A 25,604-nucleotide genomic window follows, 5' to 3' on the forward strand; every position below is an offset into this window, starting at 1 on the left:
ACTCTGAACTAAAGACACATGCTTTGAAAAAGACTCTTGCCTAAATGATTTTTATTATGACATGTGGAGTATATATGGGTCATGGTTTTGAGATGCCAAGTTGTAGCAGAAAAGTATACTATATATCTGTGTTCCTCACATAGCCTAGATACCAGGTGCCAATTATAAGTTGAGTAAAAAAAAAAAAAAGAAAAAACGCTATACTTCCTTTGTCTGCTGTGCAGTGTGTCTGTAGTTAGGCACATAGTTTAATACATTCAACTAAATGCAAGTGTTTTCAACGCTTTGTTGCTCTAAATCCCTCACCTGAAGAGTGTGATTTCAGTCACTGCAGGTGTGTATTTGCTTTTTCAGCAAAACTGTCATTTGTTACAAGCACAACAGGACAATATTAACACAATAAAAGTTATGTGAAGCAATAAGTGATTACTATCAACAGATCAACGAGGTGTCTTTTTATTTTTCAAATGGTTAGGAAGTGTTGCATTTGTGTTAAGGTGCACTGCAGGTGCAGTACTTTTCACATTACAAAGGGGAGTGGATGAAAATTAGGTTTTGTTCTAAATATGACCATTTCCTGTTAATTAACAGAGGGAATTAGAAGTAAAAGCCTGACTCTAATGTAAGGCTGAGTCAAATAAAGGTCTCTGCAGCAGAAGTGAATAAAGGCCATGGCAACTATTTGAGCAAATATTGTTAAGAAAGGGATGGCTATGTAGACAAAAAGTTCTATCCCAGTAGATGTAATCTTATCATGGTACAAGTACAGATGATAGATTGGTTATAAATTGTTTGTGTGTTAGCTCCTGGTTCTGTCTAATGTTCACGCCCCTCTGTGGTTGTGTCTGTTGGCATTTGTGCAAATTTCCTGTGTGCTCCCATGTGGAAGGACACCAAGTGTAGCACAAATTATGAAAAATATAGACTTTTCATATAAAGTGTGATTTACAACACAAAGTAAACAATACATGTTTTTCACAACTTTAAGACAAAAACCAAATACCAGACAGATGTAGAGTAGTTCCTGTTTCTGCAGCTGCTGCAAATGCAGGTTGTTTAGTCCTCATGAGTGTGTCATTAGTCTAGTTAGATGCTATGAAGTCCTGTGAATGGAGTGTATAATTATCTGTGTAGTAGTATATTCAGACAAAAGTAATATGTAATTTAGAAGGAAAAGGGGAAAAAAGGAAATGATAGAGGGGAAATGAATCTCCTCCATCTCTGATGGTTTACACTGCTCTGATTTTCCACATGTGCACTACCATTTTAGCCAATGAGTTGACAGGAATTAGGGCATAGTACATGAGGGAGGTGGAGTGAGCATGGGATACAGATTGTTTCACTGCAGGAAGATAATTACTTATCCAGATAGATTATAATCCACTTTATCTGAAAACAAAAGCAGAAAACATGCTGGCCTGCATTTGAAACAACTTTACAGGAAGTACTGAATGTTTTTTGACGCATTGAAAGGTTTCCTCCTGTATGCACTCCCCACCGCCACCACCATTTCCTACTAACTCGAGCATCTTGCATCTTTGCTCCTCTGTCCAACTCTCTTGTTTTCTGAGTGTCTCTGCTCTGTGTACGAGACTGGCATCGGCGAGAGTGTGAGTGGGAGCAGTGGTACGGAGGATGGGCCCTGGCGTGCTGCCAGCTGTTTTGATGGCTCCAGATTGCCTCTGCACTGGTAGGATGAAGCAGGCACCAGCAGGCCGAGGAGCTGTCAAAAGAATTACCCCAGCTCTCACTTATCCATGCATGGTGTACCACCCGGTGGCAAAATACAGCTACTGCATATGGTGGAGGAGGAGGGCGACAAGCCGTGGAAGGAACAGGAGGTGGAGCTTCGGAAAAGAACCATGGAACTGTTCGCCCTATTTTGAGAGATTTTAATTAAGCAGACAAAGCAATTTTCCCCCTTGCATCCCAAATGTCTTCCCCTTCATTGTTCCTCCAGTTGCTAATTAGCCCAAATATTAGTCTTGCAGTGTGAGACTAAGGCAGCCTCCCATATGGCATAGTAGGTGTGCTGTAACACATGCACTTATTCCCTAATGAGATATGACATGCTGGATTTCAGCAGTGACAGCACCTGCATTATTTTACATGACAGATGCAGAAAGATGTTTACCTCCACATACTTAATGAATAAAGATAGATGCTGAAAGTCAATACACAGATCAATACACAAGTATACTCACTATACCCCACATGCACCGGACACAGAGATACATATAACTTGCTGACGTATGCACATGTAAGCAGAGATTTGCAACAGTCAACGTTTTACTTTCCACAACACTATTAGCTGTTTACCCAGTGTTTTTTTTTTTTTTCCACAGAATATAATAGCATAAAACTGTTATGCAAATTAAACTATAGATAAACTAGTTCTTTGAGCACATTTATTGCTTTTCAGAGCATAAAGCTTTGCCATTGAGCCGAGGCTAAAGCCAAGAGGTGCAGAATGTTATTGCGTAATTGTGAAATGCCCTTAAAGGCAAATATGGCTGAATTTTAGCATTAAAATATATTTTAGCCATGCCCTTTGACAGTGCACAGTGTGTTAGTCACCATTCACCACACTTGAATGTAGTCACAAATTAGAGAGAACTGGTTGTCTCACACCCTCAAGCAATTTACACAGATGCACAGAAAATGTGTTGGGAAAAAAAATGGAAATTGCGGTTGTGGGTGTACTAGGCTTGATTCTCTGGGTATATAAGAACACGCTGCACTGTGGACTGTAGCACTGGCTAGAAACTAAATACAGAGTAAAATGGCATGTTTATTTTTAGTATGTAAACTAATATGAAATATTCAGCTTTATCAAAATGCAGTGTTAAACTAAGCTGTAAAAAGATGCATTCTATGACAGTTCTTGCTTAGAATTCTTGATAGCGCGTCGGGAAGACACTGAAAATGAACTTGTAAATCATTAAACCAAGCAGTAATTCTCTTTTAATAGTCTCAATGGGCTGGAAAAACCTAATCCGTACATTTTAAATCTTTACCGTCTTGGCTATCCGATGTGTTCCTGACAGTAATAGCTGATGTTGCGGATTCTTCCCCTCTAATGGACACACTGATCCACTTTTTTTAGCTTTGCTCTCATTTACTGTAGTCCGTAATGAGTTGCCATATGACAATAGAAGCAGATTTGAAGCAGGAGAGGTGAAGTTGACCCAGTACAATACTATGTGTCTCTTTTTGTATTGAGAGTAGTTTCCTTGCCTGTATGTATCTATTCAGTTGGCAGGTTGCTGTCACATATTGAGCAGCAAGTCTGTTTCTTAGATTGTGTGCACTGAGATACTCTAAGAAAGCTGCAGTGAAGAAGACACGAGCAGCTTTGAATTATTTATGATTTCTCTCAGCCATTTATTCCTGTTTATTATGGTTGTTGAACATACATTTTCTCAAAGCCTTTAGCAGTTGTTTTCCGGCAAATTCTGAATTGGATTGGGCCTGATGCCCTGGTACTGTGGAACATCACAATCCTGTGACATGCAGCTGACAGCTCTCCCTTCCTGCAGAGACTGTTCTGCTTGGGGGAGAATGGAGGAAGAACTTGATTTCTTTCTGCCATTACTTCCGCCTTGTTAGTAGAACAGCATTATTTGTTACTTTTCTGAAAGAGGGTCCCCTGGTCTGCTTCTTGGAAAATCAGAAAATGAAGTTACAACATTACATTGTGTTTTACAAGACAAAAAAAAAAAAAGAAAAATGAATGCTTGGTTTGCTCTGGTATACTCCATGTCTTTTCTTACAACCTCCTGTTGGGTTCCAAAAGAAGAACCAGACTGGGTCCTTTCAATTTATTTTGATATTAAACCTGAGAGTGCCATTAAAAATGACTGGGCCTCCAGGATTGAATTTCTGACAGGTGTTCACTTTGCATTAGGTAATGGTTTCTTCATATGTCAGGTTCCATATTTTCACACCTATTTGGATTTATTTATTGAACTTTAGACAACACCTTCTATAAATCTAAGGTGGTGACATCTTGAGTGAAATGCAAAATTAGCTCTACTTGTGATTAATTGTATCTGCTGTGGACCACACAGATCTGTCACTTGTTGATTGGTATTAATAATTTTCACACTCAAAGATGTGACATACACCTGATCAGTAGTAGTTGGGTGTGAATGATAATATTAAAGGGGTCATATTTTGTTAAACCCACTTTTATTAGTCTTTGGTACATTTATTTGTGTATTTGGACCCTAATAGTAAAAAAAAGTTTGAATTTAAACCCTCCAGGTGCAGCAAAGCTATCTTTATATTCATTTCGGCAAAAATCTAGTAGATTTCTACAACCCATTTTAATTCCTTCTTAATTTTTTGTATCTATAACTAGTTACGTCACGACCTTTGCACATATAAGGTCAAGACTTCCAATGAACTTTTCTCCAAGTATACCATAATTGTTTGTCAGCAGCAGCGGTGGTAGTAAAAAACTGAAAATATATCCAAACTTTCAGCCGACTACCTAAAATGTTCAGTTGTTGGTTGTATTAACAAACACCAGTGGCTGAACGGGACAGAGCAGAGGGGTGGGGTGTGAAATGGCTCATGTGCATTTAAAGGGCCAGCGCTCAAAACGACCGCTCTGGTGTCATTACTCAGAAATAGGGTTGAAGATGGACCTGTGGATTTGAATTAATGAAGAATTCAGACCCAAGCATAGCATTTACAGTTTATGTAGACCACAGGGAAATGTTTTAAAATGCATAATTTCATTTTAAAAAAGCAAAATATCGCTCCTTTAGGGTAAATATAGGGTTTTGGTGATTAGGTGCTGGATAGGGGCCATTGGGTCATTGTGTGAGAAATATTTAGTCACCAGTAGGGATGGGTATTGTACTCCTACTCTTATTGATACTGCTTATCAATCCGATACTTTAACAGTATTCCTCTCTGTTCTTTCACTCAGTCTATTGGGTTTCAGTTAAAATTGAGAACAGAATTATTTGCTTAATTTTTTCATTCATATTGTGGGCCTATATAATTAATATATAATCAGTATTCTTTAGTAGTTAAGTACACCAGCATTGTTTTCAACTGACCACTATAATAGACATGGTTTTGTTATTGTGTATTGTAGCTGCAGCCCAAACATTAGCGTGTGGGCTGTGACTGCTCTTACACTTGTGCTGTGTACGTCAACCTAACTTGACATGGCTCTAACGTGATTTGTTTGGTGCAGTGCTACTTAATTATGATTGGCTGTTCTTATGTCTGTCAAAGCATGGACAAATAAAATGAAATTGTGTCGAGCATGTCTCATATTTCTATTGAGGAAAAGTTATTTTGCGATATATATTGTTATTGTTTTATCGCCCAGCCCTAGTTTCTGCCTAAATATGCAAAAGACTTGTTGAACTTGTGTCCTCAAGTGAAATGGCCACTATCACGTTTAGGTCTCATTGAACAATGGCCCCTGTCTCCTCTTGAAAATTGCAAAAATGCATTAAAGATGAATGACTACTGAGAAAGTTACTTTTACATTTCTGTGATACATAAAAGACCTATTTTTCTATTTCTTTCAAGTAGTGTTTAAGGAAAACCAATAATGGTGGAGCTATCAATACTCTGATCTTTAATAATTTGGTCCCAGAATGTTTAATACAGAGTTTTGATGCCTATGCATAGTTATTGGTTGAGCAAAATTACTGCTGTGTTCTTTCTCAGCTCATTGTCTGTGACAGGTGTAATCTTTGACTGTTTGACAGGTTGTGTCTTTGTTTAATTATGCAGTAAAATTGTCTGAACATGATTTGAACTTGTTTTTCAGCCATAATAACTTTATTTCCTTTGTGGAAGCAAAACTTTCATATACACTTAACCAACTTTTAGTGCTGAAACTTCTGAAGTCACTGAATCATCATTAATGGGTTTAAATACACAATGCAGTTCTGTCTGTAAAATTGATATATTTACCCATTGAAAAATTATATTTGATATTGTCAACATGTCCAATTGGACGTATATTAGATGTATTGTAACAAACCTCCAAAAACACTGTCTTACATCACTCTAATGTGATATCATTTCCTCTCCAGTGTATTTGAGAAATCTCTGCATAGTTTTTCTGCTTTTGGTTCAGGCTGCACAAAAATGCTTAGACGAAGCACCTGAGTCTTATAATGTCAGGGAAAACCCTGATATCAGTAGGAAAAACATTTTGCAAGTATTAAAAGTCTGAACAGTTGCTCTATTTTTCCTGGCATCTGCTAACAGTTTCCAAATGCAGCTCTTTGCTTTAGCTGCCTGGCAGGAAGCAGACAGTTTAGCACTGAGAACTCGTTTGTCACATGCCCCTGTCATCTGCGGCATACCCCAGGAGGGCGTGGAGAAATTGGATTTGGGTGAGGAATGTGACGGAGTCATCCCAGGGGATGGATGTGACATTGGCTCTGTGTGACGAGGAAGTGGTGATGAGGTGGTGTGTGTACATTGGTACCCTATCACCCCACCACTCTCCATCTCCCTTCCCTCCAACTCAGCCTCTATCTGTCTCAGCACTGCAGCTGCAGTAATAGCTTTGTTATTGGGTTATGGTTTAGTTACACTACCGGAAATACTGTTACAATCTCCTGCCGGCGTTAAACAATCTCCCCAACATTTCTCCAGACGGCTGCCTAATGCTTTGAGTAAATGCAGTCACCCTGAGCAGAAGCTCAATATTCAAGGTCCACAAACTATTACAGTTCACTCGCCGTTTCTGTTTTTTCCTCAGTCAATATCAATTTGTCCTTTTGTAGTTTGTCATGATTATATTACAGATTTAAACATTGTGGCTTGTTCTGTAGGAGAACATTAACACTGTCAGGATGTATTGTGGAATGGGTTTGTTATCATGATGTGATCATTGCCTTTTGAGTTTTTTTTTTTTTTTTTTTTACTGTTCTCTCCTCATTCACCTGCTTCCTCACTTTGCTTTTACTGATGAAGGCCAACACAAAACCTGCTACAAAGAACACGACTCAGACTCAGGACAGAGTTTGCATAGTTGTCAGATGAGGACATGTGAATTCTTCTGTCAAAACACTCTTGTACAGACTAATTTGGTGGCATAGCAAAACAGTTACTTATACAGCAAATTTCACACTGACCAAATAATTTACTGTGTATGATTCTATTATGTAATTGTTGGATGCCTTAGAAGACATAACTTGATTTTGGATTGTTGAGGTATTTAAGACAGTTAGCTTTCCTAATAAACCAGGCATGCACTTCTCTGACAAGCATGTCTAAGAACATTTCTGTATAAGATATTTTTCCTGTCATCCTCAGACTGAATCACCTTTCTATGAATGGACTGAGCGTTAGATGAGAATTCCGTTCATGCTTCCAGTCTTGCTCAGCACAGAGCTAATATTGCTGTAGTAGAAGCTGAATACATCCGTCTACCAGACATACTCTATATAATAGGATTTCTCACTGTGTGTTGGGTGACCTCCAAATCACAGAGCTGCATTTGAATACATATTCACAGCTTAATATCTTTCGCCCCCAATGTATTTCTTTCATCAAGATTGAAAGTCACTACACTAAATTACATCCTCAAGTAGGATATCATTTAAACCTGAACTGACAGTATTGGTTATTGGTCTGCCGTAAAACTGCTGCACTCCATCTTACTGATCACTCATCTTGTTTTCCTCCTTATTCTATTTACAGAGGCGACCATCCTTAGCTATGATGGCAGTAAGTTTATGAAGATCCAGCTGCCGTTGGTAATGCACACAGAGGCCGAGGATGTGTCGCTGCGCTTCCGCTCCCAGCGAGCCTATGGCATCCTGATCGCCACTACTTCCCGGGACTCTACTGACACCCTGCGTCTAGAGCTTGAGAGCGGCCGTGTCCGCCTGACTGTAAATCTAGGTAACGCCTCGGACATACACTGACTGCAGCAGCAAAGTCCAATAAACACAAATTAAGCTTGATAACACTTTCAAATGCACATGACAGCATACACGCATACTTCAAATATTTACACCCCATGTTATATGTATGTTGAATAGAAGGAGATGGTGTTAAGACTTTCAATGGCAAGAGTCTGCGGCTCTCCGCTCACTGCCAGTTGAGCACACAAATGCCATTTCCAAGCAGGGAATGCTCGCTGCCCCATACATCACCTGACCTCAGATCAGCAACCTTAAGTGTGTTTTGTTTAATAGGGAGTTTTCCTTAGTCTTACACACTCCGGTTTATTCTTTCCCGGTGCTCTTCAGTTTCCATATATATGTATGTGTGTGTGTGTGTGTGTGCGTGCGTATATATATATATATATATATATATATATATATATATATATATATATATATATATACACACATACTTTCTGCTATCAAACAGATGAGGAACCTCTTAATTCCTCTGTAGATGAAAGAGTATGTGTAGACATGCCCCCCCCCCCCCCCCACACACACACACACACACACACACACACACACCTACTGCTATGGAAAAAAGGAAGTAAATTGAGGACAAAATGAAAGCTGCACAGCCCCTTTTATATATGTGAGTGTTTATATGTGGATATTTTCTCAGGAAAGGATCCAGTGATGCTTATGAAAAGTTTGATATATCTCAAACAGAGCAATGCTGCACAAATGATAGCCATCTATTTCGCCTTTCCACTGGCTAAACAGAAATGGGCTCCCTAAGCGCAGCCGTTTAGCCGTGCATACAAAGTAGATAGTCAGTGTTTGCTGACAACTAAAAGGAATCATGTCCTTTAACATGGAAGACAACAGCGCCACACACTGACAGGGCTGACAAGTCAGATCTTTGTGGCTACTAAAAGATGCCCTCTGATTAAACAACAAGTCATCGTGTTTCGTTTTCTATTGAATCATCTTTGACACATCTGAGACTCTTTGAGCTTGTCCCTGGCCCTTGAAGTCTGTCTTCCTTATCCCTCCTTCAAGTGCAGAGCATTCCCTGTAAGGCTAGGCTTGTGTTGGTCTCTGGCTGTTTGCGACCACTTTTCTGCTGTGGTTGACAACACACGACAGGCAGGGCCAAATGGGATGGAGGGGAGGGGTGTGATCTGGGTCACCTTTCTCTGAGCACAACGCTAGCGAAGTCGAAGGAAACAGAAAGAAATTGAAATAGAAATAGGTACTCTGTTTCCCAGTAATTCCAAATGGAACTGCTTCATAGCTTAACTGAAATAAAAACTACACAAGTAATGTACACTGCTTGACTACTTTTATTTAGCAATTCTTCACCACTGCTAGTAACAGTCATAGCACTTGTAAGGACAGTGGGAATAATAAAACATTAGATGTGTCATCCATCTCTTGTAAAGTTAACTTTTGCAACATGTTTTAGTGAATATGACAACATACAGATGAGGAAAGACACCCTGGTAATATATCACCATGTATTGGCAGATCAATACATAGATACACAGATGGAAAGAAACCTGAGACATAGAGATAGAAGACAGGAATTCCTCTCTACTGGCTCTGTCTGACTCTGACCAAAATCTGATGCTCTCTAGCTTCATAACATGTAACATATGCTATATGTTTGGCTACATAGATAAACACAGAAGAAAAATGTGATGAAATTCAATTAAAATTTTAAAAAAGCAGAGTTGATTTTTTCCTACATCATCACAAAGTGTATTCTTGTACACATGCCGGGCTCTGTTGGCACAGCTTTGAGCTTTTACCAGCTTGCTGTAGCCTGAGGCCATGTGTAAGAGCATCAGAGGACGGGAAGTGTCCGTGTGTGTGTCCCCAGAGGGGTGGACTGTATGCTTTAATGATGTCTGCAGCTGTATCGTTGAAAGATGAATTTATCTCTCATCTATTCTTCCCCATCTAGATTGTATCAGGATTAACTGTACCACCAGTAAGTTATTGTTCACATTTCTTCTTCTATTCTAACTCTTGGTGTTTCTGGCTAAAAGTGTTGTTTCATAGCAACCACGTTTGCAGTTTATTTTATACAGCCCTCATATAAACCTAACGTTCAAATATCCTAAAGCTATTGCAATCAGAATTCAATCAGTGCACTGAAATTTATCTGACTTGCACCTTGCATCGACATAGACATTATATTTTATCACACCAATTCCAAAAGCTATAAGAAATGCATGGTGGTGTTGAGAGCATCAGCTGTCTATGAGAATAATGAGTATCAGGGAGGAGATGGAGGGAGGCTTGAATTAATGACAAACCTAAATATGGCGTTCAGCTGTGATTCTACACATTGTTTCAAATTAATGAACCTTTTCACCAATAATTCAGGCTGATATAAAACGCACCTAACGGAAACACAGGTATTTTAGACATGCATGATTTCCTTGCCCCCCCCCCCCCCCCCCCCCGCATTTTTTTTTTTTTTTGTTTCTTTTCTTCTTCAGTATTTCACGCTGGTTGTAAATTGATGAGGCCATTCTAGGCACAGAGGAAATACAGAGTGTGATTTTATTATTCTCATTAACCTGCCTCATAGAGCAGAAAGAAAAGGATGAAGAGGGAGGGAGAGAGAGAATAGATCTTGTTGTGGGATTCATAGTGGATATGTGCGGTTGTGTGTCTGTGTGTGCGTTTCAACAAAGAGGTTACATTGCAATATTTTGGGAGGTAAATATCCCTGACATTTATTATTCAGGAACAGTGATGAATTAATAATTACTTCTCTGGAGTCATAATACATGAGCCTTCTTCCTGTTTAATGATTCTGAAGTGACAGACAAACTCTCAGTATCAGTAAATACCAATAGAAATGAGACAGTTTAGGCTATCTGTACACGTCTCTGTAATAGAGTGCCAGTGTCACAGACTGTATACAGGAACAAACAGTTTTCTCTGAAAACATGAGTGTTGGATCTCTTTGTGTAGTCCGTATTTGAAGGTCATTGCCTGGTGAGAATCAGAGACAATAAACACCCCCATGCAGAATCACATGATGTGACCTCTAGACATGCTGCTGTGAGACAGCTCCTTCTTAACACCTTTCTAAATGCTAAATAGCATTGTTCATGCATCTTGGATTGCATCCCTTGTTTGTGTATGCAAATAAAAAGCTCTGAGCTCTAATTCCCTTTCTGAATACTTTAAAAGGTCATTCTTGGTTTATGATGATAGTACAAACACTGATTGGTTGCTCATGTTCTAATACTATATATGACTAAAAAAAAAAAAAAAAGCTCAGTTGCTTGATATTATATTTCTTGGTTGTTTCTCCTCACCAATATCTGTCAATCCTACTGTCCTTTTCATTTCAGCGCTCTTATTTTAAAATTAAAAGATAAAGAAGACAATTATAATAAGACTGATAAATAATAACTGTAAAAATATGCTTATATTGAACTCTGAGGTACAAAGCTGTGTGTATTATTTCCCATCAGCTGTGAGAGAATGCAGGACATATAATTACTATATAGACCAGATCTATATGGTAATTACGTGTAGTTTTAAAGAACTGTGTTTGCATTCTGTATATGTAGGTTACATACTGTATACTTGCAGGCATGAATGCAATTTATGTGCATTATTCTCCAATGTGCAAAAAAGCTATTGTATTTCATCACTAATGCTGTATTTCCAGAATTGCTAGAATTAGCTGATGCTTTATGTTTTCTCCTGATCATTAAGCTCCTATTCAGATTATCTTCATTCAATCAGCATTTATGGTCATGTTAAAAAGAAAGATTATGTTTAAATAAACCAGGAAAATTAAAAAAAAATATATATATAAAATAAACATGCATTTTTGTCTTTTAGATCCAGACCTAATTGTGTCAGAGGAGAATGTTTAATTGAAGTTCTTGGAAAGTGTGTTAAGCCAGTGCTTTTCCACTCCACGAAGAGTTAGCGTTTAATGATTTTTTTTTTTCTAGGTTGTTATTTTTTTTTTTTTCCTCTGTGTTATTTTTGTCCTCTTTTTTTCTGTGTTAATTAATGTGTCTTGTCAGGCGCTGCAGCTCCGGTCAGCTTGGTGGATGAAGAATTTCAGCACCAACTCAAAGAACACATCACTGTCAATTAGGGACCTAGGCTCCCTGGGGCTGCCCGGAGCTGTCTGAAGAAAACACTGCCACTTCGACTTAAACACTGTTAACAGCCACTGAATGACAACAAACTAAAAATATGAACTAAAAATATCTTGTGACAGATTGAGTTTTTTTATCTCCCATTTTGTTACTCTATTATTCATTAAGCTGAACTGCAGGATAATCACAGTTTACAGTGTAGCTAGCATGCTGTGATGAGGGTGCATTTGTGTACTTATTCTTTCAGTGACCTTCTGTGGTAACATCTTAAGGCAGCTTTTCTCTCGCAATTAATCCTATCCACACATCAGTCTTTCACTTTTAATTTATTAGGAGTGACAGAGCTTCAGGAAAAGTGTTTACATGCACATTACATCTGTATGCATGAGTAATATCATGGTACGAATTTAACTTGTGCTATTGAACTTAGATTGTTAAACTCTTCTGGTAGAGATAGAGAGCAGAAAATATACATGCAAATAACTTTAAGCAACAGATAGGTATAAATTGCTATCATTTATTGTACAAACAGTATTTAACCTGTGCTTGGTTGAACATTTAGCTATTGGCTTTTCAGGTAGCAAGGCATTGATTGGACAAGCAGGTCACCTAACATGCTTGCTAAGCTGTCCTTGCCATGTGCGCTGGCTTTGATGTGTGTTTTGACAGTAATCGAGCAGCAGTGGCCTGCTGCTTGGTCAGCGAGTCCCTCTTTCCTCCACCTGGGTGATTCACAGTGTCGGGGCAAGCGGCACCAGTATCTGGCCTGTCATCCAGCCAGCCAGAGCTGATTGACTGGATAATCACATCTTCTCATGCTGCCCTGTGCCACACTGTTCCCCTGGGCCTAAAGTCAGTGAGGCAGGGAGAGATCACTGTAGATCCATCAGTGCAGATAGATCACCATCACTGAGGGCACTTGAGAGCACTGGACAAGACAGACAGTGGACTAAAGGCCCTTAATGTCTGGCCAGCAGCTGGTGGCTAGGACACACACAGACTGCACTACAGGCGTAAATGCAGGCTGTACAGTAGTGACTGTTGTGCAGGAATGTACTGCTTAATGCGATTGACCTCCTTTTCCCTTCCTTTTCTTTACTCCTTGGAGAGCAACAAGGACAGGATGATGGAAGGCAAAGATCAAGCATACTTTTCAAGTCCAACTCCATCCCATTATTTCATATCTCTCCTCCTTAATCCCTCGCCAGTCGTCTGGTTTCAATCCTGCCCCGGTGTTTAGTGCTTACAAAGCAGAACTGTGCCTCTGAGATTGAATGTGTCCCAGTACTTTGGCACACCCAGATTTGCATACACATTGCATCGGAGCTTTGAAGATTGCAGAAAAGGAGGAAATAAATAGCCATAAATGGATTCAGGGGAATGAACCTGGCACCCATCTGAAATGCTTCCCACAGTGGGCAAGGTTTCCAGGCCCTGTGGATTTTAATGCTGTCACAGTGGTACACCCTCATTGGCCTGTTTAGTTATATGTGCACAGCAGGAGAACATCACTGCTATATAGACATTCAAGCTGTGCTAAAGCAAAGGTTGCATGAAAAAATAATGCCTTGGCCCAATTGGACTAATGTTGGAAGTTCTAAATTCAGAGGTGCATCATAGAGAGATTTTTTTTTTTTTTTCCTGTTCATGAGTTCAAAGAGATTTGGTGAAGTTGATCTGAATAATCTGTGATTCTAAACATGAATCCATGAGTCCTGGAGGTTTTTGGCTCTGTGGTTCAGTGTGACACCTATTGGTGCTTTAATAATGACACTACTCATGCATTGTTTTAGGAAGCAATTTTAAAGCAAGTAAAAACTTATTTTTGGTATGGTTATTACATAACTCTTGAGAAGGTCAGTGGTCATTTGGTGTTATTCATGGATATAATGAAAGCACTTCCAGGAGTGAATCATTAGAAATAGTGTGTTTTACTGAACTGTATCAGCTACTTTTGATTTTACTAGAAAAATCACCCATTTATTTCCAAGGGTTTTGATCAAAATCACACTCTGCATTTCTTTTACTTTTGTGTGGCAAGATTTCAAGGGATATCAGCTTCTCTCTTTTTTTTTTTTCCTTTTAAGTACTTCTTTTCACTGTCCAGCACAGCATTTCCTTTACACAAGCAATTCCTTCTACATCAGTATTTAACTGTTATGTGATGGACATAAGAGAAATTGAAAGCAGGGTTGTATGGTTGAAAGGTAAACAAGATGGAGAGTGATGCTCAGCTGTCAAGTGCCTTCTGCTGTTGTAGCTTTTTGGTAGTTATTTGCTGCCACCAAGTGGCAAGATAGGAATGGCATCTCTCACAAGTATTTCTTACAGCCGCTGAATTTAAAAGTCTAATATGTCCCTATTTATTTTATCTTAACTAAAACCACAGCTGTCATACATTTACTGCAGTTAGTGTTAATACTGTTGGTAATAATAATGTGACATCCTGATTACTGCCTCCCTATACAGGGTTTGAGAAAAATGGTGTTCGGTGAGAATTCAGAAATTTGATGCCCTATCTAATGGTGCGATCAGTGCAGCAAATGCAAGTCAGAATGATGTCTTTTTATGGACCATTAACCAAATTTACCTTAATGTTTTCTGCCTCTGTCAAACTACTTTACTCACTCACTCTGTCCTCCCTTCGATTTCCCACTCTCTGTCTCTGAAATGTACTTGCTGTGTCTGCATGCATGTGTGTTAACCGCTGTCTGGACTGTCCTGCAGGCAAAGGTCCCGAGACTATTTTTGCGGGTCAGAATCTGAATGATAATGAATGGCACACAGTTCGCGTGTTCAGGAGGGGCAAGAGTTTGAAACTGACCGTAGATGATCTGCCAGCCGTGGAAGGTACTTCACATTATCCATTGAACTGTTTTTCTCTAATAAACTCATAGTCATCCTAATATTTACTGGACTTACATATTCTAGGTAAGACACAAGCTTTATTATAGATGAACCAGAGCTCTAAATTCTGATCTGTATTCCCTTATTTAATATGATTAATGTGTAGTAGCTCAGTTTTTCTTCTAAATGACTACCTCTGTTTTAGAAAACATAATGTAAATTCATCATGTGGCCCTCTAATGAAGTTATTTTTGTTACAGATGATTCCGATATGATGATTTTATAAACAAAACAGTTTAGATGGACTGTCGCTGATATTATGGGTGGGGGTTTTCCATTATGTTTAATAGATTATCTGCTGTTTCTTGAACATCTGTGTGGAATTTTTCTGCAAAGTTGTGTAATTTATAACAAGAAACAACAAAAAACACCAAAATACTCAAGAAATAGAATAAATGTTTTGCATTTTATGTGTTAAATACTGTTTCTAAATGTAATAACAGATGGTAGTTGTAGACTTATATCCTATGGTGACCTTCAGTGCACTGTCCCTCAAACAATCTCTTTCTTCCAATAACGCCTTCTTTCCTTCCCCATTCTGCTGATCAAAGGTCAAATGGCAGGTGACCACACACAACTGGAGTTCCATAACATTGAGACGGGTATTGTGACAGAGAAGCGCTTCATGTCCATGGTGCCGTCCAACTTCATTGGCCACATCCAGAGCCTCTCCTTCAATGGCATGGCCTACATAGACCTCTGTAAAAACGGTGACATTGATTACTGTGAACTCAATGCCATGATTGGCTTCAAGAACATCATTGCAGACCCTGTCACCTTCAAGTCGCGCTCCAGCTATGTGACCCTCACTACTCTACAGGCCTACTACTCCATGCACCTTTTCTTTCAGTTCAAAACCACCTCTTCTGATGGTCTAATCCTGTTCAACAGTGGAGATGGGAATGACTTCATCGTGGTAGAGTTGGTCAAAGGGTGAGTGAATCATGCACAGGAAGGATATTTTAACCTCATATACTGTATGAAACAGATCTACTTCCACCCACAAACCATCAGCTATATCAGAGTGGTTCTTTATTTAACCATTTTATTTGGGATTTTGTGACATTTATAGCAGCACTTCTTCATTTTAGTGGATTTGATTTCACATTTATTGGTAGATGTGTTTTTTCTAGTCTGCCCACAGATGCCTTGTGAAAAAATGTTGCAGGCGCTCTTTATATAATCTTGAGGGGATTCCTGTAAACGCATTATAATTCGGTGTGGGTGTTTTTGTCAGCTTGCTGTCTGACTCGTGCTGCACAACTCCCTTTACATGCATATTACCTGATTTGTAGGGCACACCGACCTGCCACCGAGACAAGTTAATGTGAAAAGCAGAAGACTGTAAACTATGTTGAATTACTTTTATAGTAACTTTATTAGTGTAGCAAGATGTTTATGTGCAAATCTCCATATAAATGGATTATAATTTTAATAATGTAGCGCTTCATGCTATATGACAGTTTCCAAACAGAATATAATTCTTGACAGCTCTTTATGCCTTATGACTATGTGAATTCAAATTCTTTTCTTATCATCACTATGCCAGAGTATTTACTGAAAGAGCTTTTGGCTATTATTGTTCTTCTTAATCTTTATGAAGGCACAACAAATACCCAACATAAAAGGGAATCAACTACACACGGGTGGATTTCTTCTTGCTAAAATGCAGCTATAGAATGACCTTCTTTTAAGTAATGCCTGAAGTTAACGTATTATTCCAATGTGCTAACATTAAAGCCACGCATTTTAATTGAAATGAGCATGCAAATCAAAAAATGCCCTTAAACCAAAGACTTTAAGACCAATTCATTACGGGCAGCCCAAAACCTTTGTTAAATCTGCAACCTGCCAGTTATGTCGTTCATTTCAGACAGCTGCACTGCCTGATATTCTCATATCTGTTATTATTTAAAGACACACAAACATGCTTTTGCTCCATTTTCAGACATCCATAAAACTTCTCGACTGTTTTTCAAAATTGGTTGTATTCTTTTTCTAACTTGACTGAGAAATCCAGGACTGTAAAAGGAGCACATTATTGGACTACAATGGTTTCTTTAAAGGGTATTTTGATGATGCCTATTGTTGAGGTGATTAGAGGTTTACCATAGTTATATCCAATCATGTTGTGATTCCAGGTACCTACACTATGTGTCCGACCTGGGAAATGGAGCCCACTTGATCAAAGGTAACTCGAACAAACCTCTGAACGACAACCACTGGCACAACGTCATAATCTCCAGAGACACCAATAACCTTCACACCGTCAAGATTGACACCAAGATCACCACCCAGACTACCACGGGAGCCAAAAACCTGGACTTGAAGGGTACGTAGGAACAGGATTATTTTTATATTTTTATATTTTATTGCATTTCTGTAGCACTATGCTAAAATATTAGAGAAACTTTTATTTATTTATTTACTTATTTTTTCACTGAAAGGTCACACCAGCAGGATCAATATGAGGTAGAGTTAAAAGCAGCACTTTACTTTGGCCTGTTATTTCCACTGATGTGTTTTTGAGTATGGTCTTCTGTCGCTGTCTGTCCAGTGGCCGAGAGTTAAAATACTGAGCTAGAAGTCTAAAGAAAACACCATCCATGGAAGCAATAATATCAGAATAGTGCTCCGTAGTAAAAGTTTGAGATTCTGCTGACTGAAAAGTGCTTTATGAATGCAGTTTCTTCTTCTTCTTCTTCTTCTTATTATTATTATTATAATTATTATAAAAGTAGTGGGACATTTCTTGTTAAGTTTCTTCATTAAACCCTATACATGTGGCCCTAATTGGCATATTTCTTGTTAGTTTTGAAATATAAAAGAATACTGGAGTCTTACAACATAAATCATCATTCTGTGCCACTTCTTGAACTTTTTGTGGCAAAAATTATTTTCCAATGCCCTTTCATAATTGTAACAATTAAGCATATGACACCAATGAAATAATTACAATTCTAAAACTTTTCAACCAATTTACTTGACCTAATTCATAGTGATGGTTTCAATTGGAGTAATGTCAATCCCACTTAAACAGGAGATTGTATTTGGATTTAGCTTGACAGTATACTTCCAGTAAGAGTAGAGTGGCATATTCCAGCAAACACAGGCCAAAGCTGAGTTGGAAAATATTTTACAGCTCATGCACTTTGCAACTCAAAAAAAAAACAAAACAAAACAAAACTTCTTCCTGGAGAAACAGTATATTGGGTTATATTACAGTGCTGCCTAAAATGCTATGCTCTTTAAAATGCTGTAACATGTGATGTACTGTATGATAAATGTGGTACCATGCATTGGTGCCACTAGGGGTCAGTATTGTCATATTTGTCTCTTAATGTACAGGTAACCTTTATATCGGTGGCGTGGCTAAAGAGATGTATAAGGATCTGCCCAAACTTGTACATGCCAAGGAGGGTTTCCAAGGTTGTCTGGCATCAGTTGATCTGAATGGGAGGCTCCCAGACCTGATGTCAGATGCCCTGGACTGTGTGGGACAGATAGAGCGAGGATGTGAAGGTGAGTAGTCTCCCAGCCCAACAACTTTCTGACTAGTGTTTATAATCGCATCATGTGTTTTTTTGGTTTGTTTTTGTAGTTTATCAAATAATCCAAATAAAACAAGGTTCATTTTCGATTATATTAGTTAAAGTATGTCCTTTTATTATATAACAAAAAAAAAAAAAAGTTTATGTACAGGTTCCTTTGAGGCGACTGTTTTGTCACCAGTATATGTCATTATTGCGCTGTTGCTCAGTCTTGGGATTGTCCAACACAGACAGACAGACACCCACTGTGAAGCACACCCACTGAGGCATTCATACTGCCAACCTGTGGCATAATTATTTAACATCCATAAAGTATGTTAGTATTCTGTTAGAAAGCATCAAGCTCTGACACTCCTCCACAGGCAATCATTTCTGTTTCACTTGGCCATAATCTGATTATTCTCTCTGCCATATTTGTACTGCCAGTGTTATTTCCCATTTTATCCCCATTCTGTTTTGCTCTATGCATGCTTGCTGGATCTGAGAGTTTGCCAGAAGCAATCCTTTTGAATTATGTATGAAGCCTTTGTTGCATGCATGAATATCATTTGCCCAGTCTAATGTGCGCACCACATCCAGAGACAATATTTGATTTATTTTTCAACGTCACTCACTTAGTATAATTTCACAATTCATCCACTCTTGTATATTGAGTGCACAACTTCTGATCTGTTCAACTTCCAGCGTTACAGATGTTATCAATTTCCAAATACATAGCGGGTTGGTCAATTTTGCTTTTTTTTTTCATTTGGTGCCACACAGAAACAATTGTCAGTTTCAATGGAAAATAGTTTCTCTGATAACGTATTTATCGCACTGCGGTGATGGAGTCAGTAAGTAGCGTTTAGTTTCTGATAGCGGTCGAATAAAACTGCAACCTTTTTAGAATATGTGTGATAGGACAGGCAATGGAAATAAGAAATATGATGTTAGAATTTTATTGAACATATCAGATAAAACATATTCTCCTTACAATTATGACTCTACAGCTGCATGCTTTTACTTTATATTGAGCCAATTTTGAGGGTAGTTGCTGTTAACAGTTAAACAGCATCCGTTATACAACATTCCCCCTCTGGCTCTTTGTTAGGACAAATATCAGCTTCGGTCCTTGCTCTATCTCTCCTTCCCCCAACAGTCTGTGTGTCTGTTACTCCATCTCTGACGTCTCGCTGCTTTACTAACAGCTGGTATACTCTGCCTTTTCCTTTCCTATTATTTTGCTGACAAAAGTTGCATTGATGAAAGCTGACTTACAAGGTAGATAGCTCTGTCTGTTTGATACAGAGTCTGATACCCCTCCCCTCTTTGCATCTGCAATGCTTCTGCCCCCACCTCTCCACAGTCTCTGCGTCCACACGTTCCACATTTCCCTGAACAAGACTACCTATAGTTTGTGGTTCACTAAACCGCCATATGGAATGGGCTTCAGTCTCATAGGAGTACAAGGATAATTACTTCCTTGCATCGGAGTCTATGGGGCTTGTGTTTTGAGTCTCACTCACACATTATATGTTGCTTTAATTGAACATAACTATGCGTTTCCATGCAGTTATGTTTTCTTTTCATTCTTTTGTTAATATGTGTAATGTATATTACTTTTGCATGAGTCGATAGTTGTAATATTTTACTCCCCTGCATGAATTACTTACTTAGAAGTCCAAATTTTAACCAAAGTTCAGTCATTTCTATGTTTTCCATTAAACTAATTACTGTTGTTTTAAATCTGCTGTTTACAAATGTTATATTCTTGATTTAGTTTTCAGTAATCAGTGTAAGTAGCACACTTAATCCTTTTAAGGTTCAACAGTTAGCAAACACTTCAAACACTAACATCAGCCCTGACCAGTAATTAAAATTAATTCACACGCGGTTTGACAAATGAAGACTATTAGGCCTGTATTATAGATGTTAAAAAGGTTTAATTATTCCCTTTTATTTTTTGTACCGCATATGAGAAAACCATGTGTATCATGTATGACCGTGTCATTACACATCTGATGCTCCATTGTTTATGTGAACACGTTAAATCAGAATATATAAAATTAATGACAAACAGTTATGCGATTACTACATTATGTATTTGTAGTAAGCAATATGAATGATATATACAGTATATATATCCTGATGTAATAGACACTCATTTGTAGTCATGTTTTACTTCTGAATAGGTTGTTCAATACATTTATTTTTCAAGTGGTAGAATATACACTGCATTGCATTTTGCATTTCCAGCCTTGAGTGGGCTACAGCAAACAGTAAAATTACTAACCAGTTACCATAGCTACTCTGTGGTGCATAGCAGCTACTGTGGCTACACTTTAATTAAATAATTAATTTTAAAAAAGAGCATATAAGGAGGAGACAGTAATGATGCTTGACGAATCATTTTGAAACCCATAAGTAGGATAAATGCACACTGACTCACTATAATGATAAAACCATACCATTTGTTGCTCTCCAAATGTGTAATTATGGTTTTAAAGGGGAGAAATGCATGTGGAGTACTGTGTATGTCATTATTCAGATTCTATCATGTCTGTGCCATAAATGTACTTCAGAGATCTGGATATTGAAACATACTGCATTTTGATAGGAAGTATCATGGCCAGCCCTGTGATTACTAATTACCCTAAATTAAAAGAACTGAATAATTACTTTTTCTCAGAAACTGAATGTACAGAAAATAATTAAACCTTAAAAATACTCATCCATTCCTCTAACATGTTACTTTAGCGTGCCTCACATAACACATTACTGTATCTGCTGTCTCTGTCACACAGACCACTACAGTAGATGGCATATTGACACCACATATAGACTGATAAGAGATGCACCAGTAAACACATATCAAAGTACAATTGCACAGCACCTTTTAAAAATACCCTGGATATTGTCTGGTGCTTTATTTTATAGCTGAATTTAACACACCTTTTTGATTGTGTGTTAAGAATAAATGCACTGTAGACTTGTGACAGAGAACACCTTCACAGGTTCTCATAGACATTTGACAGAAAACATTAGATGCATTTTATTTAACAGTGTAGCCGTTCTTTAACTATTCTATAGTAGTAATTCAAATGTATGTGTACATGTTAAACAAGATGTGAACAGATGTAATATATACTATTCCAGCTGAAATCATCTAAACCTATGCACATGCTTCATATCCTTAAATGTATATCCTTAAGGAAAGAAAAAGACTGTTGATAAAAATGGTAAATCTATAACAGCGCTTGCAGAAGGAATAGAAATGTATTACAATGTACGCTGTTGTAGTGTTGGTTAGTCGCATATGTCTGTTTGTTCTATGATTAACTCTACTTGCAGAGGCCTTTTTTTCCCCTATTTTGTCTTTAACTATTAAGTTAACCTTCAGGCTGTTATTGTAGCACCTCACGCTACAAAAGTCTGCTCACCCATTTATGATTTGTTTCAACTCTCAGGCCCCAGCACAACATGCCAGGAGGACTCGTGTGCCAACCAGGGTGTGTGTCTTCAGCAATGGGAGGGCTTCAGCTGTGATTGCAGCATGACGACATTCGGAGGACCACTGTGTAATGATGGTAGGATCCCACACTTTATTTATTTTTTTAACGCTGAAAGCCTAAGCGGATTGTATGTTTCTTTTTTTTTTTTTTTTTGAGTAGGACACTTACATAACAAACATCATGTGTTGTAGTCCTTTGTGTGTCTCTTCAAAAGCTTTGTCGATTCTCCTTGTATTACATTTAAGTCCCAACAAATTGTACAGAATGACATGCCTTTTAGGCATCTCACAGCATTTTAAATGCATAATTCATAGTAGCTTCTCTGTTTGTTAAGTGAGGCCAGAAAAATGTTGGTGTTGAATATGAGGTGGGAGTTATTATCAGTTGCAAGGCCATTTATATCCATTGTTTTCACAATGCATTTGGATCCCAGCTCATTACTGCTTCCTCCTGTCTGCATATTTATATAGCTATATTTGTGTCCACATGAGGCTCAAATAGGCTGTCTGTCTGTGCTGTATTGTAATTTATGGCTACTATTATGACGCTTTCAGTCAAACTGAATCTTGACCCAGCTTCTATTTGACTAACTGTACTTTGAACATCGCCTGCAATGAGTAAGGTGAGGTGGAACAGTTAACATCTTGCTAAACAGTTTAGATGAAGTACCACTAGAGGGAGTGGTGAACACTGTGCTCTTTCAATAAAACAACAAGAACAAGCAAATAATAAAAAGAGGTAATAAACAAAAGATGCACCCATGGTTTCTTTCACTTTTACTAGAATTCATGCTGTTGAGCATTCTGTTTTCTGCTTTTAAAATACAGAATTGTTTTTTTTCTTACTTTTAGCCCCATGATGCCATTTAGAAGTTCAGTAAAATTAATCTCTCTTAGAGGCAGTTAAATGGACATTAGTTTTGAGTAACTGTGTTCTCATTATTGTTTAGCTTTTGTAATGTCTTTTCCACCTTTAGAAAATGGACTACTTTCTTATGCAAAACATGCACGGGGGATTTTTTGGTCATTATTTTCCTCTGCAGTGGTTCACACAAAAAGTGGTGAATGGGCAAAGTGCATAACTGCATTAAGGAAAAAAGAACAGAGTGGGCACTCTGGAGATGACACAAAAGCAGAAGAGAGAGCATCATAAATGTTAATGCATTCTTTGTCACTTCTACCAGCTTGATAAGACCCCATCTTTTGTTATCAACAGAAAGTGTTAATAGATTCCAGTGCAGCCTTATACCCTGAACATATCTGCTGCCTATGATAACACTAAAAGGATTCTTCTGTCCTCGAGATGTGAGTGTAGCTTGTCCTGATCCTAGCCCTCCTTTACCCATCTTACCCTTCCTTCCTTTCATTCCTCAGACCCTGTTTGGATCAACAGGGGAGTAGGGCTGTGCTGGAGGTGTTGAGGGATATTTTTGATAGCGAACTCCTCATGAACCTTCCTTGTACGATAACGGAAGAAATGCAGTTTGGAAGTTTTTTTTTTTTTTTTTTTCTTCCCGTCATACATATTCATTCAATGCAGGCCCAAGGAGCTCTTTTACAGCGGTGGGAAAAGAGTAGCTCACAGAACATGTATGCATACATTAGATATGAGTAAAAGGGCTGTACCTGCCGGGTCAAGTTAGTGTAACTAGTCTGATTATTTCTGCTAGAATGACCAAACAATAGGAGAGATCAGTGTACAGGTCCACGGAATGCAACATGTAACCATAGACATATACTTTCTAAGTAATCTCTTTTTCTATGGACGAGCTGAACTAGTTCTCAAAAAAGTGATGCAAGGCAGCCTGTCTCTGCCAAGTAAATTCTATGAGAAGGAAAAATGAAGCTGGAGATGGTTGGGTTTTATCTGTGCTGATGGATTGTCATGGGGATAGAAGACGGGGGTCGGTAAAAGAACGAGGAAAACATCTCTGAGGAAAATATCACTTTTTACCAGATACAGTATATTTGCATAAGCTGAAACGCAGGCACAATTTACAACAGAGCAGTGGGTCTCTGAGAAAGCAACTTACATGGGAGCTCACTGCATTTTCTGATATTTCTCTAGTGGGTAGAGCTGGCATCTTGCCTCTTCGCAAGGAGGAAAACTCCATTTCACAGCCTCTGGCCCCACAACATTTATAGCCAGCACACACCGTACAGCTGTCAGTCACAAATCATGAGGGAACTAATATTATGTTGGATAGCACAATACCGTCACAGGGTTCAGTGTATGTAAATTCAAAATGTCAACCATTCTGAGCAGAATACTCTATTGATTCTTGTATGCAATTTTATGTAAATCAGCATTTCCTTTCTTCTGCTGGTTATAATTAGATTATAATCAGGCTTCAACTACAGTGTAATCTGAACAGACAATAGCCGCAGAAATCAGTATGTGACAGGAACTTGTAGTTAGAATAAATAGATGTAATATTTATTTAGTGTATACTAAATAAATATATATTTTTTTCAATATGCAGGCCAATTCATTGAAATCACTGGAGTTCCCCACGACGTGTATCATCTGCTTTTTGTTTTTAGCTACAAGCTAATATATCTTCATATATATTAAATTTGTTGTTCATACATTGTGAGAGATAAAAAAACATAATAAAACATGTTCTCTGCTGTAATGCATCACTTTCCAGCAATAATGTGTTAATGTGTTTGTTCAATTAAAATCAATACATTATCTCCAGGACTTAAAACTGAGGCCAATTCAGCCTCAAAATCTGCAGTAACTTGAATGTCCACTGGGGGCAGGCCCCAAAAGCAAGTTAATTTCTAAGGACAGCTGCATTAAAATGGCCAACTTTACAACAGAATGATATAAATTGATTGTCTTTGAAAACTATGTGTTGCGAGATGAGATGATATAAGGATACATAAATGAAGATGTAAGTCACCTTAGAGTTACGTTGCTCACTGTAATCATGGTTCTTGTTTTTGTAGTTTCCATGACAGTCTATGAGTATGTTTTTTCCAAGCTTTTTGGAAATTCTTCTGCCTTTCCTCCAAGGTCTTCAAAAAGGAAAGTGGGTTGAATCGTCATAGCCACTTATCCTTCCACTGGGTTTCATTTTTCAGAACAATCCACCATCTTTTTGGCTGTACTTTCAGTATGAAATGATAAAAGTATCTCAACTTCTCAGAAAAGCACTGCACCTTTCACTTCAGAATGATTGGTGAGATGATGACATAGATATAAAAACAGTGTTCAAATCTGCTTTCATCATCTTCCAAACCCTTCATCCCAGTGATGTGCTGGTACTCTTTTTGAATGAACTGTGGACACTGTGTCTTCAAATTGTATTTATAGAACCAATTATCCACACCGGGTACATAGAAGTCCTTGTAATTGATTTTTCTTAGATCGTCATGCATGTGTAATGATTTATGACTGTCGTCAGTGGTGTTAAGTGTTAGTTAGTCTCATAAATAGAAGCTGTTTTGATGCCAGCAGAAATAAAATGACAAGTAGAGCACATAATATTAGTTAGTACCCATTCAGGAGACACAGAATGCATGAATCTATGTTTAGTAATGTCCTTTCTGCAAGTATGAACGATGCTGGTAATAAGCCAAATGAAGAACATCGCCAATGCCTTTTCCTGAGCTTAGTGTAGAT

General features: G+C 38.2%; 1 protein-coding gene across 43 annotated transcripts in view; it reads left to right on the forward strand.

Moving 5' to 3' along the window:
• The window catches only part of LOC115434544 (neurexin-1a), a 283,978-nt gene that overhangs the window by 138,620 nt on the left and 119,754 nt on the right, over positions 1 to 25,604 (forward strand). For 17 of the 43 annotated variants that reach the window (XM_030156529.1, XM_030156535.1, XM_030156539.1 and 14 more), the window contains 8 exons: positions 7,690 to 7,893; positions 9,850 to 9,876; positions 14,753 to 14,875; positions 15,484 to 15,865; positions 17,074 to 17,264; positions 18,281 to 18,454; positions 19,717 to 19,743; positions 21,930 to 22,049. In XM_030156529.1, coding sequence (XP_030012389.1) covers positions 7,690 to 7,893; positions 9,850 to 9,876; positions 14,753 to 14,875; positions 15,484 to 15,865; positions 17,074 to 17,264; positions 18,281 to 18,454; positions 19,717 to 19,743; positions 21,930 to 22,049 — 1,248 coding nt within the window. The remainder of the gene's footprint in view (positions 1 to 7,689; positions 7,894 to 9,849; positions 9,877 to 14,752; positions 14,876 to 15,483; positions 15,866 to 17,073; positions 17,265 to 18,280; positions 18,455 to 19,716; positions 19,744 to 21,929; positions 22,050 to 25,604) is intronic. The other 26 variants (XM_030156540.1, XM_030156544.1, XM_030156547.1 and 23 more) reach the window with 3 other exon arrangements.

The sequence above is a fragment of the Sphaeramia orbicularis genome, chromosome 15 (assembly GCF_902148855.1).
Source record: "Sphaeramia orbicularis chromosome 15, fSphaOr1.1, whole genome shotgun sequence".
Lineage (NCBI taxonomy): Eukaryota > Metazoa > Chordata > Actinopteri > Kurtiformes > Apogonidae > Sphaeramia > Sphaeramia orbicularis.